At 42.1% G+C, this 20674-nt stretch overlaps 2 protein-coding genes across 4 annotated transcripts; both read right to left on the bottom strand.

Annotated features, from left to right (window-relative positions):
* Positions 1-741: 741 nt before the first annotated feature.
* hsd17b8 (hydroxysteroid (17-beta) dehydrogenase 8) lies at positions 742-6948 on the bottom strand. 2 transcript variants are annotated; one of them, XM_084919862.1, is made up of 10 exons: positions 6881-6948; positions 5758-5960; positions 5565-5681; positions 5248-5343; positions 4385-4470; positions 4226-4310; positions 3899-3941; positions 3162-3236; positions 3016-3068; positions 742-829 (listed from the first exon to the last, which is right to left on the bottom strand). In XM_084919862.1, exons 1-9 carry the CDS (start codon positions 6924-6926, stop codon positions 3049-3051), a joined length of 771 nt encoding a protein of 256 aa, XP_084775988.1. In that variant the 5' UTR covers positions 6927-6948; the 3' UTR covers positions 742-829; positions 3016-3048. The 2 variants fall into 2 exon arrangements, with proteins under 2 accessions (XP_084775988.1, XP_084775986.1); XM_084919860.1 differs by lacking the exon at positions 742-829 and having other exon boundaries at positions 2892-3068.
* Positions 6949-10195: 3247 nt separating this feature from the next.
* brd2a (bromodomain containing 2a) lies at positions 10196-19674 on the bottom strand. 2 transcript variants are annotated; one of them, XM_084919806.1, is made up of 12 exons: positions 17586-19674; positions 14812-15115; positions 14588-14725; positions 14212-14362; positions 13923-14122; positions 13327-13803; positions 13108-13236; positions 12794-12985; positions 12440-12699; positions 12039-12349; positions 11806-11931; positions 10196-11644 (listed from the first exon to the last, which is right to left on the bottom strand). In XM_084919806.1, the coding sequence occupies exons 1-12, from the start codon at positions 17615-17617 to the stop codon at positions 11517-11519; spliced, it is 2448 nt and encodes an 815-aa protein (XP_084775932.1). In that variant the 5' UTR covers positions 17618-19674; the 3' UTR covers positions 10196-11516. The 2 variants fall into 2 exon arrangements, with proteins under 2 accessions (XP_084775932.1, XP_084775933.1); XM_084919807.1 differs by having other exon boundaries at positions 19147-19674.
* Between the last annotated feature and the right edge of the window lie 1000 nt (positions 19675-20674).

Genomic DNA, 20674 nt, shown 5'->3' with positions numbered 1-20674 from the left:
TGATGCCCCCTCTACCTCCCCATCCAACATCTCCTCCCAGAAACGGGTCACACTCATTCCCACTTCTTTAATCTACATTCACTCTGCAGGCAGCATGACTGACGGTCGCTCAGGCTGTGAGAGGCTCCCGTGCAGCCGCCTTTATCTGTGATGCAGTTAAAATCACATGAAAGCAAAACAGGAGACAAACGTGACCATAAAAGAACAGCCAGAGGTCAGAAACGTTCCCCTGAGCTGTAGATGAGGCTCTTTGTGAGGTCATCAGGGGGCGACTCTTCAGTCATGCTGTTTACAGAGTAACATTCAGATCTTTTTACACTTTAAGGAACCAAAGAATTAACGACACCGGCAGAAACACAGGGAACTGAGCACCGAGGTTAACGTGTGGCGAGGTGCAGGACAATCCCTCCTCCACCCGAGAGGAGCGAGACCGCGCTGAGCCGATGTGATGCATGCACGAGGCAGGAGAGACGTGTGATCAGTGAAATCAAAGCCATTCATTTTGTAAACTGTGCTAAATGCAGTGCTGTTGTATTTGCATGCTGCTGGTGCCTTTTTTTAAAGACCTGATTCTTTAAATCACTCCTCACCGAGGCCGCTAACACCACGCCGCTCCGGTGTTTGCTGAGTCTGGACTCTTTGTTGTTTTCCATCAGTGTTTAAACATGTCTGAGCTTCAGAGATTCCTCCTGTTTTTCCTGCAGCAGCAAATAAAAATGCACGCTTTTACTGACCTGTGTGGTAAGGTGCTAATTACACAAACGTGTCAAAGGTGTAGTGTCCACTCCGACTCCTTCCTGTAGTCTCTTCTAATTCATGAAGCTTGTACCTGGGGAAGATGTGCATTACATACCATTTGTACAGAAATAGTGATATTCTATTGTATTTATTTAAAACTAACAGGGTGCTTTGAGATTAAAAAAACAAGAACCAACCAATATTTCAGTCACATGTGGTTTGTATTTATTTCCTGCAGCTGACACTTGAAGGTCAAACTCACCGCGGTGCTCCGCCCTGTTCAAACTCCTTTTGTACGGAATAAAAATAAGAATCTGTGGCCACACGTTACTGTAAGATCCCGTCTTAGTGTTTGCATCGACTGTACTGTGCTGTTACATCCTGCTTCCACTGTAATGATTAAACGGTGACTCTCCACCTCTGTCACGTCCCTGTCCTTGCTGCTGTTTCACTTGTTGGCTTTTGCAGGTTTGCAATCGCGGAACAACTTTTTACTTAAAGTCTGCATCGATCTGAGCTGTGATGGTAAAAATACTGAACCACCACGGGGGAGAGAGAGGCTGTGAGAGAGGCAGGGGGGCGAAGGTCATCCGCCTCCGTGGGATGGAAAGTGAAAAATGATGGGGTGATTTAATTCTGGGGTTCTGGTTTTATTTGTTTGTGCTTTTTTAAATATATATAGCAGGAAACCGGAGGATGGATGACCGAAAAAGCCAAAACCAAAAAAATCTGCCCTCCTCCAGAGAGAATGACCTCAACTATTTGTTTGTTTTTATTGTGTTGAAGCCGTTTCAACATAAAAATATGGTGCTGAAAAAAGAAAAAAGTATTTTATAATGTCTGTAAGTAATTTTTTTAAATTCTTGTTTCTGTAATATATAATCTTTTTAAAAAGAGCTGCTTGACTCTTGTTTTTCTTCCAAACTGGTGTCATGATTTTACTACATAGGGCCACAAGGTGTCGCTATTTGTCAAAGTACTTGTTGAATGCTTTATTTTATTATTTAGCAGTTTAAAGAGCTCCAGGAGCTTTCTTCGTTTTATTTCTGTGCATTTTTTTTATTAATTTATCTTCTGGATCAGCTTCATGTTTTGTTTTTTGACTTACTTTAATGTATTTTCCCCAAATCCTTAGTAGCATAATCTGCATTGGTGACAATATTAATTTATGTCTTGGTAATATAACAAAATATCCTTAACTTCAAATTGTTTATGTGCTCTCCATTAAATATTTATTATGGTCTACTTTAGTGATTGCTGTTTCTATTTGTTACTAGAAGGTGAAACAGCGACATCTTGTGGCCATTCTGAAACTATGCCCCTGTTTTCCTCTATTTAGATCAGCATCAGTTCGGTTTCCTCACTAGTCACAGACTTTTAAAGAACTGGGATTAACTCGTTAACCTTGTTAGCTTAACTTTGCTCTCTGCAAGTAATTATTTCAAAATGCTTTCAGACATTTTATGTGTTTGTGAGTAAAAGACAGGATTGTTTGAGAGCTGCTAGCTTCACTTTTTATAAAGACAAAAACAGAAACCTCAGTTTTTCTTTGCTCGAGTGTTTTGCAGACAGATTTTGGCATCGTTATTGTTTTTCTCTCCTCCTCTCAGCGGCTGTATTTAAACTTCTAAAACCAAGACAAGCCCAGCTGTGTCACTCAGAGGGGGGACGTAATGTGCTGGTACGTCGTCTTTGAGATTATGGGTCCTGTTTCCAAACTCACATGTTTAGCTGAGAAACAGCATCTGCTGAAAACGACTCAAAGTGAAAACTGCTGTAGTTTCAACAATAAAAGACAGAAAAACTGCAGCACAGATGGAGCAAAGATGCTTCCGATTATGAAACAAACAGCCCTGAAAGGCCTGCAGCACCTCGGCTCACAGCTCAGAGTTAAACACCTGCAACATCTGAGGACGCTCAGCCTTCAGGTTCAAACTGTGTGTGCTGACCTTTGACCTCCAATGTTTTTAAAGTCAGAGTTATTATGTAAACCTTCTCAGAGAAGACAGGAAGCCTGAGGAGGCTCTGGTGGTGATGATGGTGTGGAGACACTTAAAACTAAAACATGCCTGTAACTCAAAAGCAGCTGGTTCAAACCAGCTGTGCCCCAAAACACACAAACATGTTAAAACTTTTTTAAAGCTTCATTCAGATTCAACATTACATTCTAGTGTTTATTAAGACAACATGTGACAGGTTCACATCAAAATTACAAAAACATTCACACAATCAAAATCAGAGTCAAAAAAATAATAATTACGTAGAAACTAGTCTCACAGTCTTCAGTCGCGCGCTCGCCGGACGGCTGATTTAACCCATGAAAAGTCCGCCTGACAAAGAAAGACGAGCCCTGATGTGTTGGTATTCTCGTTAAACTGAAAACATTTGTCATGTGAAATGAAAAGTTTATAGAGAAACTGCACCTGTCACTTCGATGCTGGCTCCGGTGATGTACTGAGAGTCGTCCGAGGCGAGGAAGGCGCAGACATCAGCGACCTCTGGAGGACACAAAGAGCCGATCAGCTGATCTTTTTAAGAAATTAACTTTAGTTTGTTTTATGAGGCCATGCAAACGTTCACCTTCATGCTACCAACATTTTCTGAGTTACAGCTGTCAGAGTGCACCAGCTGGGCTGAAATTATGCATTTTTCAATATGCATTATTTGTTTCAGCATTTTAGAGCCCTCTAAACTTTTTTTTGAGAATTGAAAAACACATTTGTTTGAAAAACTTCAACTCGTCAATCATTGTTTCCCCGCTGTGAGTGTCACAGTGTAAACATCATCCTAATGAAGCAGTGTAACAGAAACAGATGTTTGATCTGTTTCTCGTGATTCTCTGAGAAAAACGCAAAAAAGTGAATTTTGTCTGTATTTTGAACGGTTGTTTCACCGTGTGTGACACAGTTTCAGTGTGACTCCTGTTTTCTAACACAGTCCTATTTTAACACTCGTTAAAGTGGCTGATGACTCTAAAATGCAGAAACACTGATGTTCTCATGTTCCATATATATGTTTGGACAAATCCCACTCATCCAACAGCTTTGTGTTCATTTAAACGCAGCTGGTGTCGGTGTGGCCGGAGCAGAACGACACATGTATGAATCTGATGTCCTGGATGAAGAGTGACAGTGAAAAGCATCAGTGATGTGAAACTGACCCGCCGGCTCGCCCAGCCTTCCCAGAGGCACCAAGGACTCGATCTGAAACACAAACATGGCTGCAGCTTCACTGAGGAGCAGGAAGTAAATAAATATGTTGGCAGCTTTGTTTCAGTCACAATATTTTTATGAGTTTTTATGATATTTAACAGCTCGCTGCAGTGATCCGACTCCATGAAAATGTTTTGAAAAAAGGAAAAAACTAAAATAATCAAATGTTTTATTTTGGCTTCACGTCACATTCAGCAGGTACCTGTGTGCGTGTGCGTGTGTGTGTGTCTGTGTGTGTGTGTCTGTGTGCGTGTGTGTGTCTGTGTGTGTTGTACCTTGCTAATAACCTTCTCTGGCACTTTATCTGTCATTGGAGTCGTAATGAACCCCGGCAGCACGCAGTTACAGCGAATCCCAAACCTGGAGGGAGAGAGGCGGAGACACAGGTGAGTTTCCGGTCAGCTCATGCGCGTCGCTGCATCACTTTGTTTTACCTGCTGAGCTCTTTGGCGGCGGTCCTTGTTAAACCCTCGACTCCAGCTTTAGAGGCAGCGTAGTTAGCCTGGCCGATGTTTCCTACCTGCAAACAACAACCACAACACAGACATGAGACCCCATAAACCATAAAGGACCCGCAGAGTGAGAAACACCTGCAGTGGTTTTTAAAGCTGCTTCAGGAATACAATATCTTTCATGCGTCTTTTACTTTGAAAACTTTAAGGCAACAAAAACTCAGACATCATCTGCAGGATCATGTACTGCACTTTTACCTGAAGCCACCACAAACACAAGCACAAACACAAGATCCAATTCTGAGTTGGAGCTTTTATTTACACAAATATATCAATTAAGATGTAAAAATAAAATGTAAATACAATTAATTTCAAACAGATGTGAAGAAACTCAAAAAAAAAGTCAAGCAGGAAAATAAACTGACACTGAAACTGTCGTGACTCGATCGCCTCACAGGACACTGACTGCATCTCGACTAAAGTGGAGCTGCAGGACGAGTCACTGCTGAGACTTCAGTCTGCTGTCAGCTCAGCTTCATTCTCAGAGTAAAAAAATCAGAGTTTCATTAATAATGTGCAGGTTTGGAACCAGAGACATAAACAGGACAGTTTATACAGAACTGTAAACTCAAAGCCTGCCTGCAGGTTTATGTTCGGGTGTTCTTTTACTTCTGTGTGTGTAAACAGAATAATGACCAATGAGATTTTTTTCTGTCTTTAATTCTTTTTGTTATTTTATTTTCTCCCTTTAAATTAAACTAAAGAACAAAAATCTCCAACTTTGACTGATTTCTTTATGTTTCTGTACAAAACTGTGACCCAAACCGCGCCTGCTCATATCTCACCTTTCCCACGATGCTGCCCACAGTAATGATGGATCCTTTGGGCGCTCCACAGGCCACCAGAGCCTGAGCGACCGCCTGAGTGATCAAGAATGAACCCTGGGAGTGAAAAATGAAAAATGAATCCTTTCACTCTGATCTAACACAGGATTCAAATATATTTTTACCTGTGAGCTCGAGTGGATTTAATCACTAACAGGAAACAAATAAACAGCCCGTCACTGTTCTGCTGTTCACATCATTTTAAACTGTGTGTTCAGTCGTCTCTCAGCCTGCAGTGTGAGATGGAGGAGAAGCTGCCAGGTGTCAGCGCCGCCTACCTTCAGGTTGATCTGGATGACTTTATCAAACTGCTCCTCCTCCATGTTGAGCAGGAAGTCGTCCTGAGTGATGCCGGCTGCGTTCACGCACACCGAGGGAGGCTGGAAGTACCGAGTCTGCAGGAGGAACAAGCTTACGTTAAAGAAGGAGGAGGAGGAAAAGACGAACGCGCAGCAGGAGCGTTGTTCTCACCTGCACGCTCGTTACCAGCTTCTTGATGCTCTCTTTAGACGACACGTCCACTACAGCCGCCGTGTGGACCTGCCCTCTGAGGTCGCTCTGCAGACTCCCCAGCGTCTCATTGGCCGACTCCTCGCTGATGTCGGCGACCACCACGGAGGCGCCCTCAGAGGCCAAACGCTGGCACACCGCCCGCCCAATCCCACTGCCTCCACCTGGGTGGGAAGAGAGGAGCGTGAAGTCAGAGCAGGAGCAGAGAGGAGGAAACAGCAGCCTGAGACGCTGCTGTCTGAGACGTCAGGAGCTCAGGATGTTTCTGAAATTAAAATAAAAGTCCCCACAAAAACATCTGGACTAGAGTTAGTCGTGAAAACACGACTGCAGGGCTCTCAGGTCCGCTCAAAGCTTCCTGCTTTGATTAAACATCCACATTTAATAGTTTAGGAGCTGCTGATGTGCTGCCTGCCTGGAAATGAACGTTTCTGATGTTTGTGTTTCCTGTTTTAAAATGAAAGGTTGGGATTTACTACAAATGACTTAAACACGAGGAGCAAATGACAGGAAACTAACCTGAGCTACAATAAAAAACATTATCTCCACTAAAACACAATATGAACTCACATTTTCTCCACAGGTGAAATTTATTATGCATCAGATGTTGAGCTGGAGCCTAAATTTTAATCTCTTTATAACCTGCAAGCAGCCTAAACTCGGAATAATTAACTAGTGCGCATTAAAAATAATGTATTGTTATCTTTGGGAATTGGTAGAGAAACTGACCGGAAGAAGGAGTGGGCTATATGAACGATCCTTTCGCCTTTCCTGTCGTCAGTTTATTCCACGGCAACAATAACCGAGCTGCACAGATGCGTCTAATTATATATGAATCAGCTGCTGCTGAATACTTTGAACAGCTTCACATGATACAAAATAAATCTCCTTAGTCTGAACGTCAGTCTGAAACTTCACAGCTCCTCTGAACTCGCAGAGAAGTTTAATGAAGCGCGAGTTTCCTTCAGCTGCGGAGATAACGGAGAAAACCTCTCCCGGTTTAACGGAGCAAAAACATCTGAGACAAAAAGAAACTGTCGGGTTTATTTCTCTGTGAATGATCTGTAATAAAACATAAACTAACCGGTGACCAGCGTCAACCTTGAGATGAGCCTTGTGGCAGCCGCCATGACAGTTTGCTGTTGTTGTAGTTTCAGGTTTGTCCATCAGGCGGCGATAAAAAACGATGAAAAAAGGTAAACAGTGTTTAATGTAATGACCAAAACCCAACATCATCAGTAAAAGAATAAAAGCCAATACAGGCATTTTATTTTGAAATCGATACCGGTGTTGGGCCAAAAAGTGACCGTCTATCAAAAATGTTGTGTATGTTTTTTATGTGTAACGTCTTTACCTAAAATGTCAAATAGACTGTAGTCAACAGGATTTACACAGCGGTTCTATCTAAAAACAAATAAATGCCCTGTTTTTAGGCAACTTTATGACTGTATGATTATTGTTTCTACATTATAATCAATCCAAACTTTTGGCCACTTAAATATCTGTTATTTTTCTTTGTTCTTTCACTCTTAACAAAGAAATTTCCTTCATAACATATGTTTCACAGATTCTAGTCTAACATGTCATTTACAGCTGTTTAAATACCGGCGATCACTGAGAAAGGTCTAACACTGCAGCCACTGTGGAGCGCCACAGAAAGCGGAAACACGTCACCACCACGGTAGGCAGAAACACGTGACACGTGACTTGCAAAGCTACAGTGGAAACTGCGCAAGTGGATCGTAAAGGTTGGAACAGAGTCATTCACCGTTAGTAGGAACCAACAAGTCCGCTTACACTGATCATGCGTTACAACGTGGAAATATTTAAAAAGGTCATTTTTAAACTTGTAATTTTTATCGTGCTCCATGGCAGAGAAACACAGATATGTTTGTTTCCTGGCTCTGGTTTAAGTAAGAGAGCTGGAGTCTTTAAACCACATTTTGCATTAAAATATGATTTATTGTTGGCATCAGAGATGGAAAGAAACAAAGTAGAAATACTTTGTTACTGTACTTTAGTAGACTTTTGGGGTATCTGTACTTTACTTTGCTACTTTTTTGTGCCTACTTTCTACTTTTACTTTACCTTACTTTCTACTTTTGTTCTTTACGTATGTTTTGGAGCCTGTATTTTTTACTTCCACTTGAGTAAAAACATGAGTCAATACTTTTACTAGAGTATTTTTAAACAGAGGTATCTATACTTTTACTTGAGTAAAGAAAAATGTGTTCTTTTGACACCTATGTAGCGGTCACTTTCAAATGCATTTGTTTTTTGCTTCTTATTGAATAAATTCACTTTTCACTGTCTGTAACATCAATGTAAATTGTTCCATTTACTGCACATTGCACTTTATTCATGTCTTTTATTGCCCAGTTAGTTAGTTTAGTTAGCCTTTATTAAATTGTATGTCAATACATACATATGTCACAAATAAAAGTATCTTGTAAAGTATCTTTTTGTAAAGACTTTTCTCCCCAAATCTTTTACATGCTAAGTGTAACATGTTATTTCTGCTGAAACCTAAACTGTTTTTTTTTTTACATGCAAAATGTTTTTATCTCATAATTTCAACTTAATCTGTTGTCTAGTATATTTTCTCTGCTCCGTCAATGTGGTCAAAACGCAATTTAATTTTCGCTATTAAAGTCGAAGTAACATGTTTCCGCCTACTGTGGAGCTCCACACCTTACAGTGGCTAAAGCCAGGTGCTCTTGTGGTTGCCACAATACCGGAAGTATTTACATGTGGCAGGATACCAGTGGTGTAAATACTTATTGTGGCCACTGGAGGGCAGTCAATCTCTGTTATCAGTCTGTTCAATTCAATTTTATTTATACAGCACCAAATCACAACAACAGTCACCTTAAGGCGCTTTATATTGTAGCCTAGACCCTAGAATAATAGATACAGAGAAAAACCCAACAATCATATGACCCCCTATGAGCAAGCACTTTGGCGACAGTGGGAAGGAAAAACTCCCTTTTAACAGGAAGAAACCTCCGGCAGAACCAGGCTCAGGGAGGGGCGGGGCCATCTGCTGCGACCGGTTGGGGTGAGAGAAGGAAGACAGGATAAAGACATGCTGTGGAAGAGAGACAGAGGTTAATAACAGGTATGATTCACTGCAGAGAGGTCTGTTAACACATAGTGAGTGAGAAAGATGACTGAAGAAGGAACACTCAATGCGTCAGTCTACACCGCAGTGAGAACTCAGTAATGTTTATAGTTTAGAATATAGTTAATTTTCCTTATTTACTGGGTAGATTTATTTAAATATTCTCATTAAATATCTTATGATCAGTAAATCTGACACTGATGTGCTGCAGAAACCTTTAGAGGAACATTTATATATTTAGCCACACATGGTTTTGATTTACAATCGTCTCCGTCATAATTCTGTTGTCTGTTTTTATTCTTGCACTTTTAAGTGTCTGTAAAAACTCCAGTCCAGCTTTTTCCTGAGAAATGAAACAGAAATTTATCAGCAGCGTCAGCAATGTGCTGAAGTCCAGTTCACTGTGTCCTCTTTGCTCTATTTATTTTCCAAGAAGAGATCCTGTTGCCTGGTAACTTCTGACTGCTTCATCTGGTTTTCACTTTCATCTTTCAAGGAGCTTTCATGAAAAATGAGCCAAACTAGACTAAGAGCAAAAACTAATTCTGCTGGAACAGAAAAAACACCTTACTTTACATAAAATCCAATTAAAATATCACAAAAATATCTTTACATGTTTTTGTCCCAGCTGTCAGCATCATTACTGAATACATTTAAAGGCTGATATAAATATATCATTAATAAAATGTTAATAAAAGGTTCAGTTTAATATTATTAAGACTCCCAAGTTAAGAATAGATTTTAAATGTGACACCAAATGATCTTCTGTGTTATTCGGGACTTTTATCTGTTGTCAAAAAAACTCATGTTTGGAAGTTTCAGCTGGTCTGTGGGGTTACACAGTGCAGCAAGAGTGTTTTGGAGCATTAAATGGATTTTGTCAGCTTGTTCCCTTTTATTTATTATTAGTAATAATTATTAATAATCAATATAAACATGTCAGAGAATCTCAGGATTTTTAATATGGAGGAAAACTGCTTGCAGCAGGATGCAGGCTGCATATGCGAGGATACATGAAGTCAGGCACTGTGAGAACGTCATTCAGAGGAACTCGATTTTAATGCTGAGTTCCAGTTGTGTGTTGTTCCCCTCTGTGATGAGAGCGTTTGTGTTTTAAAAAGTCCAGATTAGGGTTAAAAAGTTCTTTCAGCAAAAGAATAAACAAACTGCAGTTAATACTTTAATCTGCGCCTCTCTTTGATCACCAAACTGAAAACTTTGATGTATTTTTTATGTTGTGTTGTTTGAACTCAGGATGTCAATAAAACGTTGCCAAAGTCAGTGAAAAGACGTCTCAGTTTATTTATGTACAGATGTTCAGGTGAAGCGATGGAGTACACAGGCTTCAGGGTTCTGACAAACTTCAGACTGAAAATACTTTAAAGGAATCAAAGGGAAACAAAAACATGCTCAGAGGCTGTAGGTTATCTACACCTCCACAATCCCGACACGTAACCTGTCCACAAACGTTTGCTTTCAGTATGAAAAGTTTCTCCTTTTTAAAATTCCTCCTAAATAAATAATCCGCTGCAGATTTTAAAGAACAGAAAACACACCTTACCCTAAAAATCACAAACTGGTTTAGTAGTACAAACAAAACGAAACAGTGCATCATCACAACAACACGAATCCATCGTCGGCGTCTACTCGATCAAAAGAAACTCGCCGTCTCTAACCTGCTGTAACTAAAGTTTAATCACACAAAGTAAACTCAAATAAAACTGAAACTTTCAGCTGCCGCCGATCTCGAAGGCCGATTGTTTAAAGACAAACTTCTGGATTTAAAACCTCTCTGATCCGATGTTTTTGTGACTGAATTAAAGAAATCAGAGGAACAGATGTTATTGAGCACAGGACGAAACGCCCCCACAATTTATTAGCAGATTGGTCACATTAGAAAAAGCAACACGTTTACAGAGAAAAGGATGAGAAAACAGCCGACACAGAAACATTCATGCCCCTCCAACAGATGTGTGCAGATGTTCGTCAGCTCCTCTGTATCTCATGCGTTCTGAAGGTGCTTCTGTGTGCAGACCCACTTTTTCAACGCCTGCGTCAAAACTATGAAGAACGTCACGACGTCATTCGCACAGAAACACACACACACAAACATTTCCCTCTTTATCCACTCGGAAAAAAAAGAAAGAAACACAAACAAAAACGACTTCGCTCATGCCAGTTTCATTGTTCCCACAATGAGGGAATAAATTAGCTCCATAAAATGCTTCTTTATAAAAGAAATGTATTGAGTACTGTACACCTCGTCTATACAGCATAAAGACAGGGAGCACGGTGAGAAGGGAAAATTATCTCCAGAAATTAGACACATTCTGGCTCTAGCACCCTTATCCCTCCAACGCATGCCTCAATCTTCTTTATGTGCAGGAGATGGAGCGTCCCTCACTCCACCCGCCGAGGCCGGTTCTTCAGGGAGGAGAGCAGGAACCTCCTTCAGGTCGGAGCTGAGCGCCGGGAACGCTCCACCTCTGCCGGGCTCGCCGGCCCTTCCTGCAGCTCCGTCAGCAGCTTTAAATAAGTTCAGTCCACTTGGGGAGAAAAGAGTCCAGCGGGACATCTTTTCATATGAAGAGTCTGTCTCTCAGCCGGAGTCTGACTCACTTGTGTCTGAGGACGAGGACGAAGAGGATGATGAAGAAGAGTCAGAGGAGGAGCTACTGGCGCTGAGACGCGACGGCTGGGTGTGGGTGTCGGCTGCAGGCTTCTCGGCTGGAGGAAGAAAACAAAACAACATCAAGACCTGATGTGCTCAGAGGAAAACAAGAAAACTACATTATGATCCATGGCTGTAGTTTTTGGTCATTTTTCAACACCGGGACCAGTTTAGTCAGTGTTGATAAAGTTTCACTCTTCAACCATGGACGACTTACGTTTGGTCTTCGTCGGCTTCTTTCCAGAGTTGAGCTGACCGCTGACGTCCATCAGCCTTCTCTCCAGCTCCATCTGCTTCTCCAGAGCGAGCTCTTCCCGCGACTTTCCAGCACTGTTCTTACTCGCTGCAGACAGAAGACAAGAACATCAATGAGCTGGAGAACTTTAACCAAAGATCAACTAACCCAGTGCTTATTCATTTTCTTCCCAATGTTTTATGAAGTTCACTAACTGTAAGGCTTTCGGGGTTTCTTCCTCAGACACGTCATGACGTATCGCTCCAGCTCCCGCAGCGTCGACGGCTTCAGCGTCTCGAAGTCTATCTCGATCTCCTCGGGGTTGGTGTCTCGGAGCGACGGCTCACGGGACTGGATGATGTAAACGACGCGGCCGAGCTTTTCGCCGGGTAGCTTGTTGATGTCGAGGCTGAGCTGGCGCTTCTCATCGTACGACATAGGCGCCGTCTCCTCCTCTTCGTCTGAGTCAAAATGGCTCACGAGGGGATCGTGGGCCACCTGCGGGATGACGTTGGCCTTTTTGGATCTGTTGGAGGAAAGCAGGGAGTGTTTAACAAAATAAAAATGTGCACAATGCAGTCAACTCATAAACTGTCCAGTAGGTGGCAGCACTCACTTGCTCTTGTTGTTTTTCTTGCTCGGTGCCTTCTTCATCGGCATCACGGGGCAGGGCACACTCTTGCTCTTAGATTTTGGAGTTTTGGTCATTTTCGGGGTCTTGGGCGGCCTGACAGGTGTCACATCCTCCTCTATCCTCCGGTGCTTCTCTTTCTCAACCTTTTTCTTCTTCTTTTTGTCCTTCTTGTCTTTCTTCTTCTTGGGTTTGGCGATGGGGCCCTGGGAGAGTGCGGTGAGCTGCTCATGAACAGCTTTCAGCTGAAAGATCAAAAAAATAAAAAGATAAAATGGCATCAGTGCTGCGAACAACCTGTGTGTGAACATGTGTTTACAGACATGCTGCGGTACACACCTGCTCCTGCAGCTCTGCCAGACGGTTCGCCCTCTCCTCCTCAGAGTCGGAGCTTGGGCTGCTGTCGCTTTCCTCACTCTCGCTGCTGAGCTCACTCTCAGAGGAGGATGAAGAGGATGAGGAAGACGAGGAAGAGCTAGGTGGTGCTGGAGGCTCATCTGGCATTTTAGCAATACAGAACTCAAAAACATCCTGGAGAGAGAAAATGGTTTGATTTAAAAAAATGCAACTGAAAATGAGAAGTAGAAGTTTAAAATTGCGAGAATTTAAAAGTTCTAATTAATTTTTTTAATCATTGAAATAAAGAAAATCACCTGCAGTTTTCTGGCCATGGCCACCACATCGTGGTCAGGAGGGTTGTACTTGTAGCAGTTGGAGAACATCAGTCTAACATCAGCGGAGAACTGGTGCGCCTCACGGTACTCTCTGCCGTCCATCTTTCGCTAAAACAACAAAAGAAAAGATTTTAGATAAACAGTCTCTGAACTTCGGTTTCAGAAGTGATAAATTCAGTCTGTGGAATGAATGCATACCTTGATGGTGCTGAGGTCCATGGGCTGTTTAATGATGTCGTGGTAGTCGTGAAGACCGAGCGACGAGGCATCGACAGGCTTGTAAAACGGCCAGGCGTACGCGGCGTGCTTCTTCGACAGCAGCTCCTTCAGGACGCCGCTGCAGTAACGCATCTGAGGGCTCAGCTTGCTGCGGCGCACCGGCGGCGGCAGGATAGAATCTGGTAAGTCCTTCTTAGGAGGTTTGATGGGTCGTCCGCTCACTCCCCTCCTGTTCCCTCCTGCTCCTTTGGTGCCCACAACCACTGCTGGTCGGCCCATATTCATGTTGATATTCATTCCCATCCCCATGCCGCTGTTGTGGTCCACCCTCAGAGAGGTCAGGGTTAGCGGTGAGTTGTGCCCCAGCCCCATGCCACTAACGCCCATCGTGCTCATTATAGGCATGGGTACAGTGGTCGGAGTGGTTGTGTCCGCTTTCCGCTTCACACCTTTTTTCTGTAGATGAGAAAAGAAGAACAGAGGAAGTCAGAGGAATCCCGTTTCATGACTAGTCTCCATGAATTTTAGAACACATTCCAAAAATATAAATACAAGAAGTCAAGCATTACAGTTACCTTAGCCGTGGGCTGGGTGGGCAGGAGACCTGTGATGGTGGGCATGGTCTGCTCAGTCTGAAAGGTGTGGGGCATGCTCTTGGACAAAATGGTTTGTGGTGGGGTGGAGAGGATTGAGTCGGGCGTTTCTGGAGTGGGAGGCGAGTATGCTGACTGAGAGACAGCTGGGACTTGATGAGCTGTTGTCACGCCTCCAGAGACTGAAAGAGTGAAAGAGGAGAATCAGGCTGTGAAGTGTCTGATCTTGTCCTGAGTGTACTACAGCTGCTGGCCTGACGCATCTGCTCACCTGCATTGTTTTTCCCTTTTTTGCCATTTTTTAATGACTTGCTGCGTGGAGGTGGGGGAGGCAGCTCCAACTCTTCCTGAGGCATCTGAGCCACCTTCTGCAGGAACGCCTTTTCCAGAGACTGAGCCATCAGCACGATGTCATCTGTCGGCTGCAGAGAAGGAAATTCACACAAAATGGTTTTAAAACAATGATATTAACACACTCTATACATAATACATTCATTAACTATAGTTAATAGCTATAGGCAACATCTAAAGACATAATTATATATATATATAGATACATAATATATAAGGGTAGTATTGCTCTAAATATTTTATACTATATATTTTTTACAGAAAATTTTTGGTTATATTGACATGGGCAGATTTACCTTGTTATAAATGTAGCAGTTGGTAAACATGGTGTTGAAGTCCTGCATGCACTCACTGGCACTGCGGTAGTAGTTATTTTCTAATCTTTTCTTAATTGTGCCCATGTCCATTGGATTTTTTATGATCTTGTGATAGTCCTGGAGGAAGAGAGACATTTTCAGGGTAGGAAACATTCAAACTTCACTTTTTAAACAGGAACTGAAACCTGAAACTATACACTCACCGGCAGGTTGAGCTTGACAGCATCCACAGGTTCGTGGAAAGGCCAGGCAAAGTGGTGCCTCCACAAAGATTTGAGCAGGACTTTCTGCAGGAACTGCAGTTGGTTGGTCATCCTCCCCTGGCGGTTGGGGTCCTTCACCGGGGGCTGCGGGGGCCCGGAAGGGGCCATCTGGCTGTGGGGGGGCATTCCAGGACTCTCAAAGCCCTCGTAGAGCAGTGAAGGTTTTCGGATGCGTTTTCCAGCTGTGCCACAGTTCTGATCCATCATTATTCCCAACATACCGGCATCAGGCCCAACATGGGAGCTGCAGAGAGCACAGTTACAAAGGAACTGAGTATTTTGGTTTGAGCTGTGATGATGAAATTCTATTAAGGTTTTCTTCTCATTATAGAAAGGTTACAATGAATATTCTGTGCTGTACATCCTGGGATTACCACGTAATCAACTTTCATAATAAATAAGTGTTCCGTTGTTGACGTATGCTTCCTGTTATCGTGTCAAATTTGATACAAAGTCAAAAATGATACTACACGTTTGTTAGCAAGCACCCATCTGCCTGACCCTGCGCGCTCACACTGGGTGAACTGGTCCAAGCACTTCCTCTTCTACACGTCTCACTCAGACTTAAACCCCACACCCATTTCCATGCTTAAAAAAAAAAAAAAAAAACACCTAGATTGTGGGAGGAGTTTAAGCTGCTATGTTACTGTAATGACTGGAATAGTGTAGAAAATTTACACACACAGATTCTAATTCCTAACCTTGTCTACCACGAGCCACCCATTAGTCATTAACACAGGATTGTGATTATATATAAACAGAGCTTAGGGTACACATTAACTTGTCACAGTATTATTAACACTAAGCCACTCCTACTTCTTGTTGTTCTGTGACATGACAGGTGCGAGACACTGACTGTCTAAACTCGTTCTCTGCAACCAGGACTGTACCTATGAGCGCCTGGTGACTTCAGGGTTATGTTTAGATGACAGGAGAAAACAGTTCTATACAAAAGTCACATTACCAATACGCAACACGACACTTTGCACCAGCGAAGGAAGACCATCTCTGTTGAACTCTGGTGTTGACCTGACTTACCATTGTGCCTCCATGTGTACCTTTAATAACACTAAGGTGTAAAGAAAGCATATCCTTATACACTCTAGAGCCAAACAGCATAGTTACAGGTACTGGATATACAGTAGTTGTATTTTATGTCATTAACTGTGCAGTATTTTCAGAGTCTGGTTGCTTGGATGGGGACTATTTAAAAAATAAAAAATAAAAAAAAATGTAAAAAACCAGCAATTCTGTTTATTCAGTTGTCCCCTCTTTCAGTGCTGCAAGGTATTGACTCACCATGACCCACCTTCACTGGCCCACCATCTGAACCACAAGACTTACAAGACTAACCAAGGCAAGAGGGGGTATTTAAGGTCATCCGCATGAAAACTGGTCTCTACCAAAAGCCTGAAACAGCTGGTGTTGTATTATTGGATGCTGCACCATTACCATTAAGTCAAAACAGAAAATTGTTTTTTCAAGTTCCACATTTAAGCAAACAGTGCAAGTAATATAACCCATGGGGTTAGTAGCTTAAGTCTCCTATGCATAGCCTAAGGGTATGTTTACACTGATCCACCCTACACACAAAATGTAAGAAGAATTAGCAACATGATACAACAAAATGAGTGCAAAGCTATTGTAAAGCAGTCATTTTAAATGATACAACTGTTGGAAACATATTTGACAGTTAGTGTACTTTATTATTAAAAAGGGAAATAATCATGTACAAAATATTAACAGCACTACACAAAAAACATGTTTGCCCAAAAAATATTTAACAAATTAGGAGACAAAAAATTGATTCTCCATTAAAGTATTAAAAATTTATCATATTTAGAGACAGTTTTTTGGCATTATCGGATTAGTTCAAAATGATAGCAGCTGCTAACTACTGGGGCTAGTGTGCGCTGTAACCAGGCAACCAAGGGAAACACCCAACATACATACTAATAACCCTACATTAAAAATAACATTTACCAGAGACATTGACAGGCTCCCTGTATGTGGGGCAATACTACTTTAATAATACATAAATAACCGGTAGTGGTGCTACTGATAACGGAGCGTTAGCCGTTATGCTACAATGGAGAGTCGTTGCACCGGCGATCACAACAACCCCATGACCGCCACATGGCTACAACAACAAACCGGCGAAACACGCAGTGACTCTGCCGTGGCTGTGCGCCCGACTCCCCTACGTATGTACTTGCACAACGATCAAGCTTAACTATGGTTTTGTGCTACACAAATGCCACATTTATACATTAGATAAAGCCTTCTTAAAAGATGCCAGGTCAGCATTGTCAATTGTCACTGTCAATAAACGCAGACATACAGCACCAAATGTGATACTTACGCGTCTCATGAGCAACCCTTTGGGCTCAGGCTAGAGCTAGTAATGCTAACTGCTAGACAGTGGGAGAGAGCGGCCAACGGCAGCCGAAAATGGCGCCGGCACAGCGCTCAACAGTCGCAGTTTGTTATGTTAAAAAGCCCAAAACAACCTTACTTCTTCCACATGAAAGTCACTTCTAATGCCTGCAACGACGCGATAAAGTCCTTCCTGTAGCATACTCAGCGTCCACCTCTCTTCAACTGGCATTACAGCAAACAGTGTGCCCGTTCAGTTATATTTAAAATAAATAACCATAAATGTTCACAATATTCCGACTGATAGAAAGCTGAGAGTCAGTTATACCGGTAGATACCTGTCAATGGGCGGGTTAACAGCCATTTCCATCGGGATGGATCCGGATTCTGTTTTTAGCTACACTCAAACCAGGATCCGTCTCCAGTCGTCAGATCTCTCCGTTCCCCGCCACGGAGCTCTCTTTCAAATCTGCTTCGCTGAAATGGCGACTATGCGACTACACCCGGCTTTTTATAGACCCGTCGCAAAACCCATTGGACACACTACCCCAAAACGTCCCCGCCCCTTGAATTTCTACTGGCTGTTCACGACGTCAGTTAAAATGACCACACCCCTGGATACTGAAACTCCCCAACCTGCAATTCAGGTCAGCCTATTCGCAAGATTTTCCTGTCCGTCAAATAAGTTGCACAACACTATTGGTCCACCCTTCTACAGCCTTTAAGATATACTGTATGCAACTGGCTCCGCCATATTATCCCCCACAAAAAGCGAGGGCAAGGAAGCCAGCCTGCTCCATATCATATTACATTACGTCAACGTGTTGAGAGCGACGACGGGTATTGGTCAAAGCTGCTGTAACGCGGGCTTTCAGGGTAAATACCATGAAGCCTATTGGTTGTTGCATCTAGTCACGCGTACCCTCGAAGAGCCAAGGGCTTCTTCCCACGAGCGTTGTACTAAACAGTACATCCGCATTTATATCTAAGGGAAACGAAGAACAGTCGCCATCTTTAAGCACGTTGAGAGACAGTAATATGATCAAATAATCCTCAACTCAAAACATACAATGTCAAGAAAAACCTGTAAAACGCTGTATATTCGATTTACACGCGCAAACGGTGTAAGATCCCCAACACTTGGTGATGAAAGCACCACAATTTTAACAGTCAGACCAGCCAAGCCTGTAAAACGAGGCCTCCACGACCCACAGTTACACGCTGTGAAAGGGCGCAGATCAGGCCTTACAGTTAATTTAACTAAACGATGTTTGTGCTGAAGCCAAAACAACCTTCAATAACACAAACACCTATAAGAAGGTCACAGAAACAAACGCCTGAATGACACAGCAGTTTCCATTAACAACCTCGTCCAAAGCCTGATTAAATCAAGCTCCAACCGAAATATTTACACAACTAGGTTAACCAATACAGTCCAAGGGAATAATTAAATTAAAGATTGAACTATTGTTTTAAAGATTAAACTATCACACCACACCTTTGTGGTTCAACCAAACAATAAAAGACCAAATAACATCAAGATAATTGTACAAAAATCGTACTTGATAAACCTATATAAGCGGCTTAAAAAAAACGACCTAAACTCATTGAAAAGACGACACACAAAAGGTTACCTAACCACTGCGCCCATCCCCCACACCAAGGTTACAAATTCCCTGCAATGTCACTGAAATACACGATACAGCACTGGCACATATTAATACAGCTTCAAATATTTCTAACGTTTTCATAACATTGTGCTGTAAAAACAAACATTAAACTAAACATTTTTTAAATATATATAAAAAATATAAAATGAATGTTGAGTATAAGTCAATAAAGTCTGGAATGTAAAGTAAGTAAGAAATTCCAATGATAAATCCCAAAATAATGCGAAACCTTTCTTCAAATTATCTTCTTGTCTTCCACCTCGATACTTTTTAACCAACACATTTCCCTCAAACATGTCCGCCTTCTTCCCCCATTCCCTGCGCAGGGTGGGGGAGGGGAGTCATGTGACGATTCGTGCCCGTTCATCAAATCTGGACACGTGGCATTCTGCAAACAGCGCGATAAAATGTGTTCAACGCGAGCCCGTGCTCATAAAAACACCGTGTCCATATCCAGAGAGACGCGCAGATTATTCGCCACAATTAGGAGAATAAAGTTGTCGAAATATCCGAACAAAGGACATACTTTCCGTCGGATTTGGCTCATTCTGATTGGCCAGGCGTGACCACGTGACTAAAAAACTATTGCAGTTTTATTGATTGCGCTGTTTGCCGAACTCTTGCACCTGTAATCCGTTTATGATCGCCATAATAATCCACATCTCATTTGTCGGAGTTTGTCAAAGAAAAATACTGACATCTGTTTTTTTCTTCTGATCGTGATTGCTGTCGATCTGCGTCTGCGTTGCACCATGAAACAATGCGCATGCGCTTATCCCACGTAGACGCCTTGCCAACAATGCCCCCAGTGTGCGAGAGCGACGCTGATCCAGGAGCAGTTTTACCCATAAAATACGTTCTTCTGTTCTGCACTGAGTGTTCCCTGGAAGGAGGTGGGATTCAGCTGGAAGTGATGAGTGTTATTTTACAGATTAAAGCAGGAAAAGGGGATAAACAGGGGATTTTATATAAATAGTTTTTTAACAACAATTTAACTTATTCTGACATTAAACTACAATCTATTCCTTCCCCTACCCTGTCCTATCTAGTATGTATGTCTCTTTAGACGCATATCCATCATCTCCGCTTTTGTCTCTATTTTTTAATGTAATTTTGAAAAATGTTTTTGGTATTTCTCTAGTCTTGTTATTTTTCAGGTATTATGTGCCTGTGTAGTGTTATGTACACCTTTGTATTTGTATTTCAAATAAGACTTGAAAATGGACAATAAGCTTCACTGAAGTAGTCCCTGATGAGTCGAGACTTTTGCATCACGTTAAAGTGGAGTTATCATTTCACTGCTGGGTTCCAATGAGATTATCAGACACGTAACTGTGTTATCAAAATAATAAAAGCAACATCTTTTGATCCCAGATTTCAGTTAGCAGGTAATTCATTTAGGCAGCAGTTATTTAAAACCATGTTCCCCCAGGCACACTCAGGGAACAGCCGGTGATCTGTTGGATGTTAGATAAAAACTCAATCTGCACAATAAGGGTGTGATTATTGTGCAACCGGCCTGAAAATGTTGCACAGTGGATGGAAACTGAACTGCATATCCTGTATGTGATCATATCTTTGTATCGACTGACTGTTTATTGTTAAACAAATATTTTTACTGGTTTTGCGGTGCTGGTGTCATATATGAGCTGAGCTTATAGAGGCAATATTGATAATGACAACAAAGATGCACAAACAAACAAAGATTCATAATTTTGTTTATATAATTCTTCTTTATCAGTCTTGTAACTTTTGTA

Source organism: Perissodus microlepis, chromosome 22, assembly GCF_051167445.1.
Source record: "Perissodus microlepis isolate ML-2025 ecotype Zambia chromosome 22, ASM5116744v1, whole genome shotgun sequence".
NCBI lineage: Eukaryota > Metazoa > Chordata > Actinopteri > Cichliformes > Cichlidae > Perissodus > Perissodus microlepis.
Note: the sequence above shows the minus strand (reverse complement) of the source record. Positions and strands in the feature narration are given on the sequence as shown.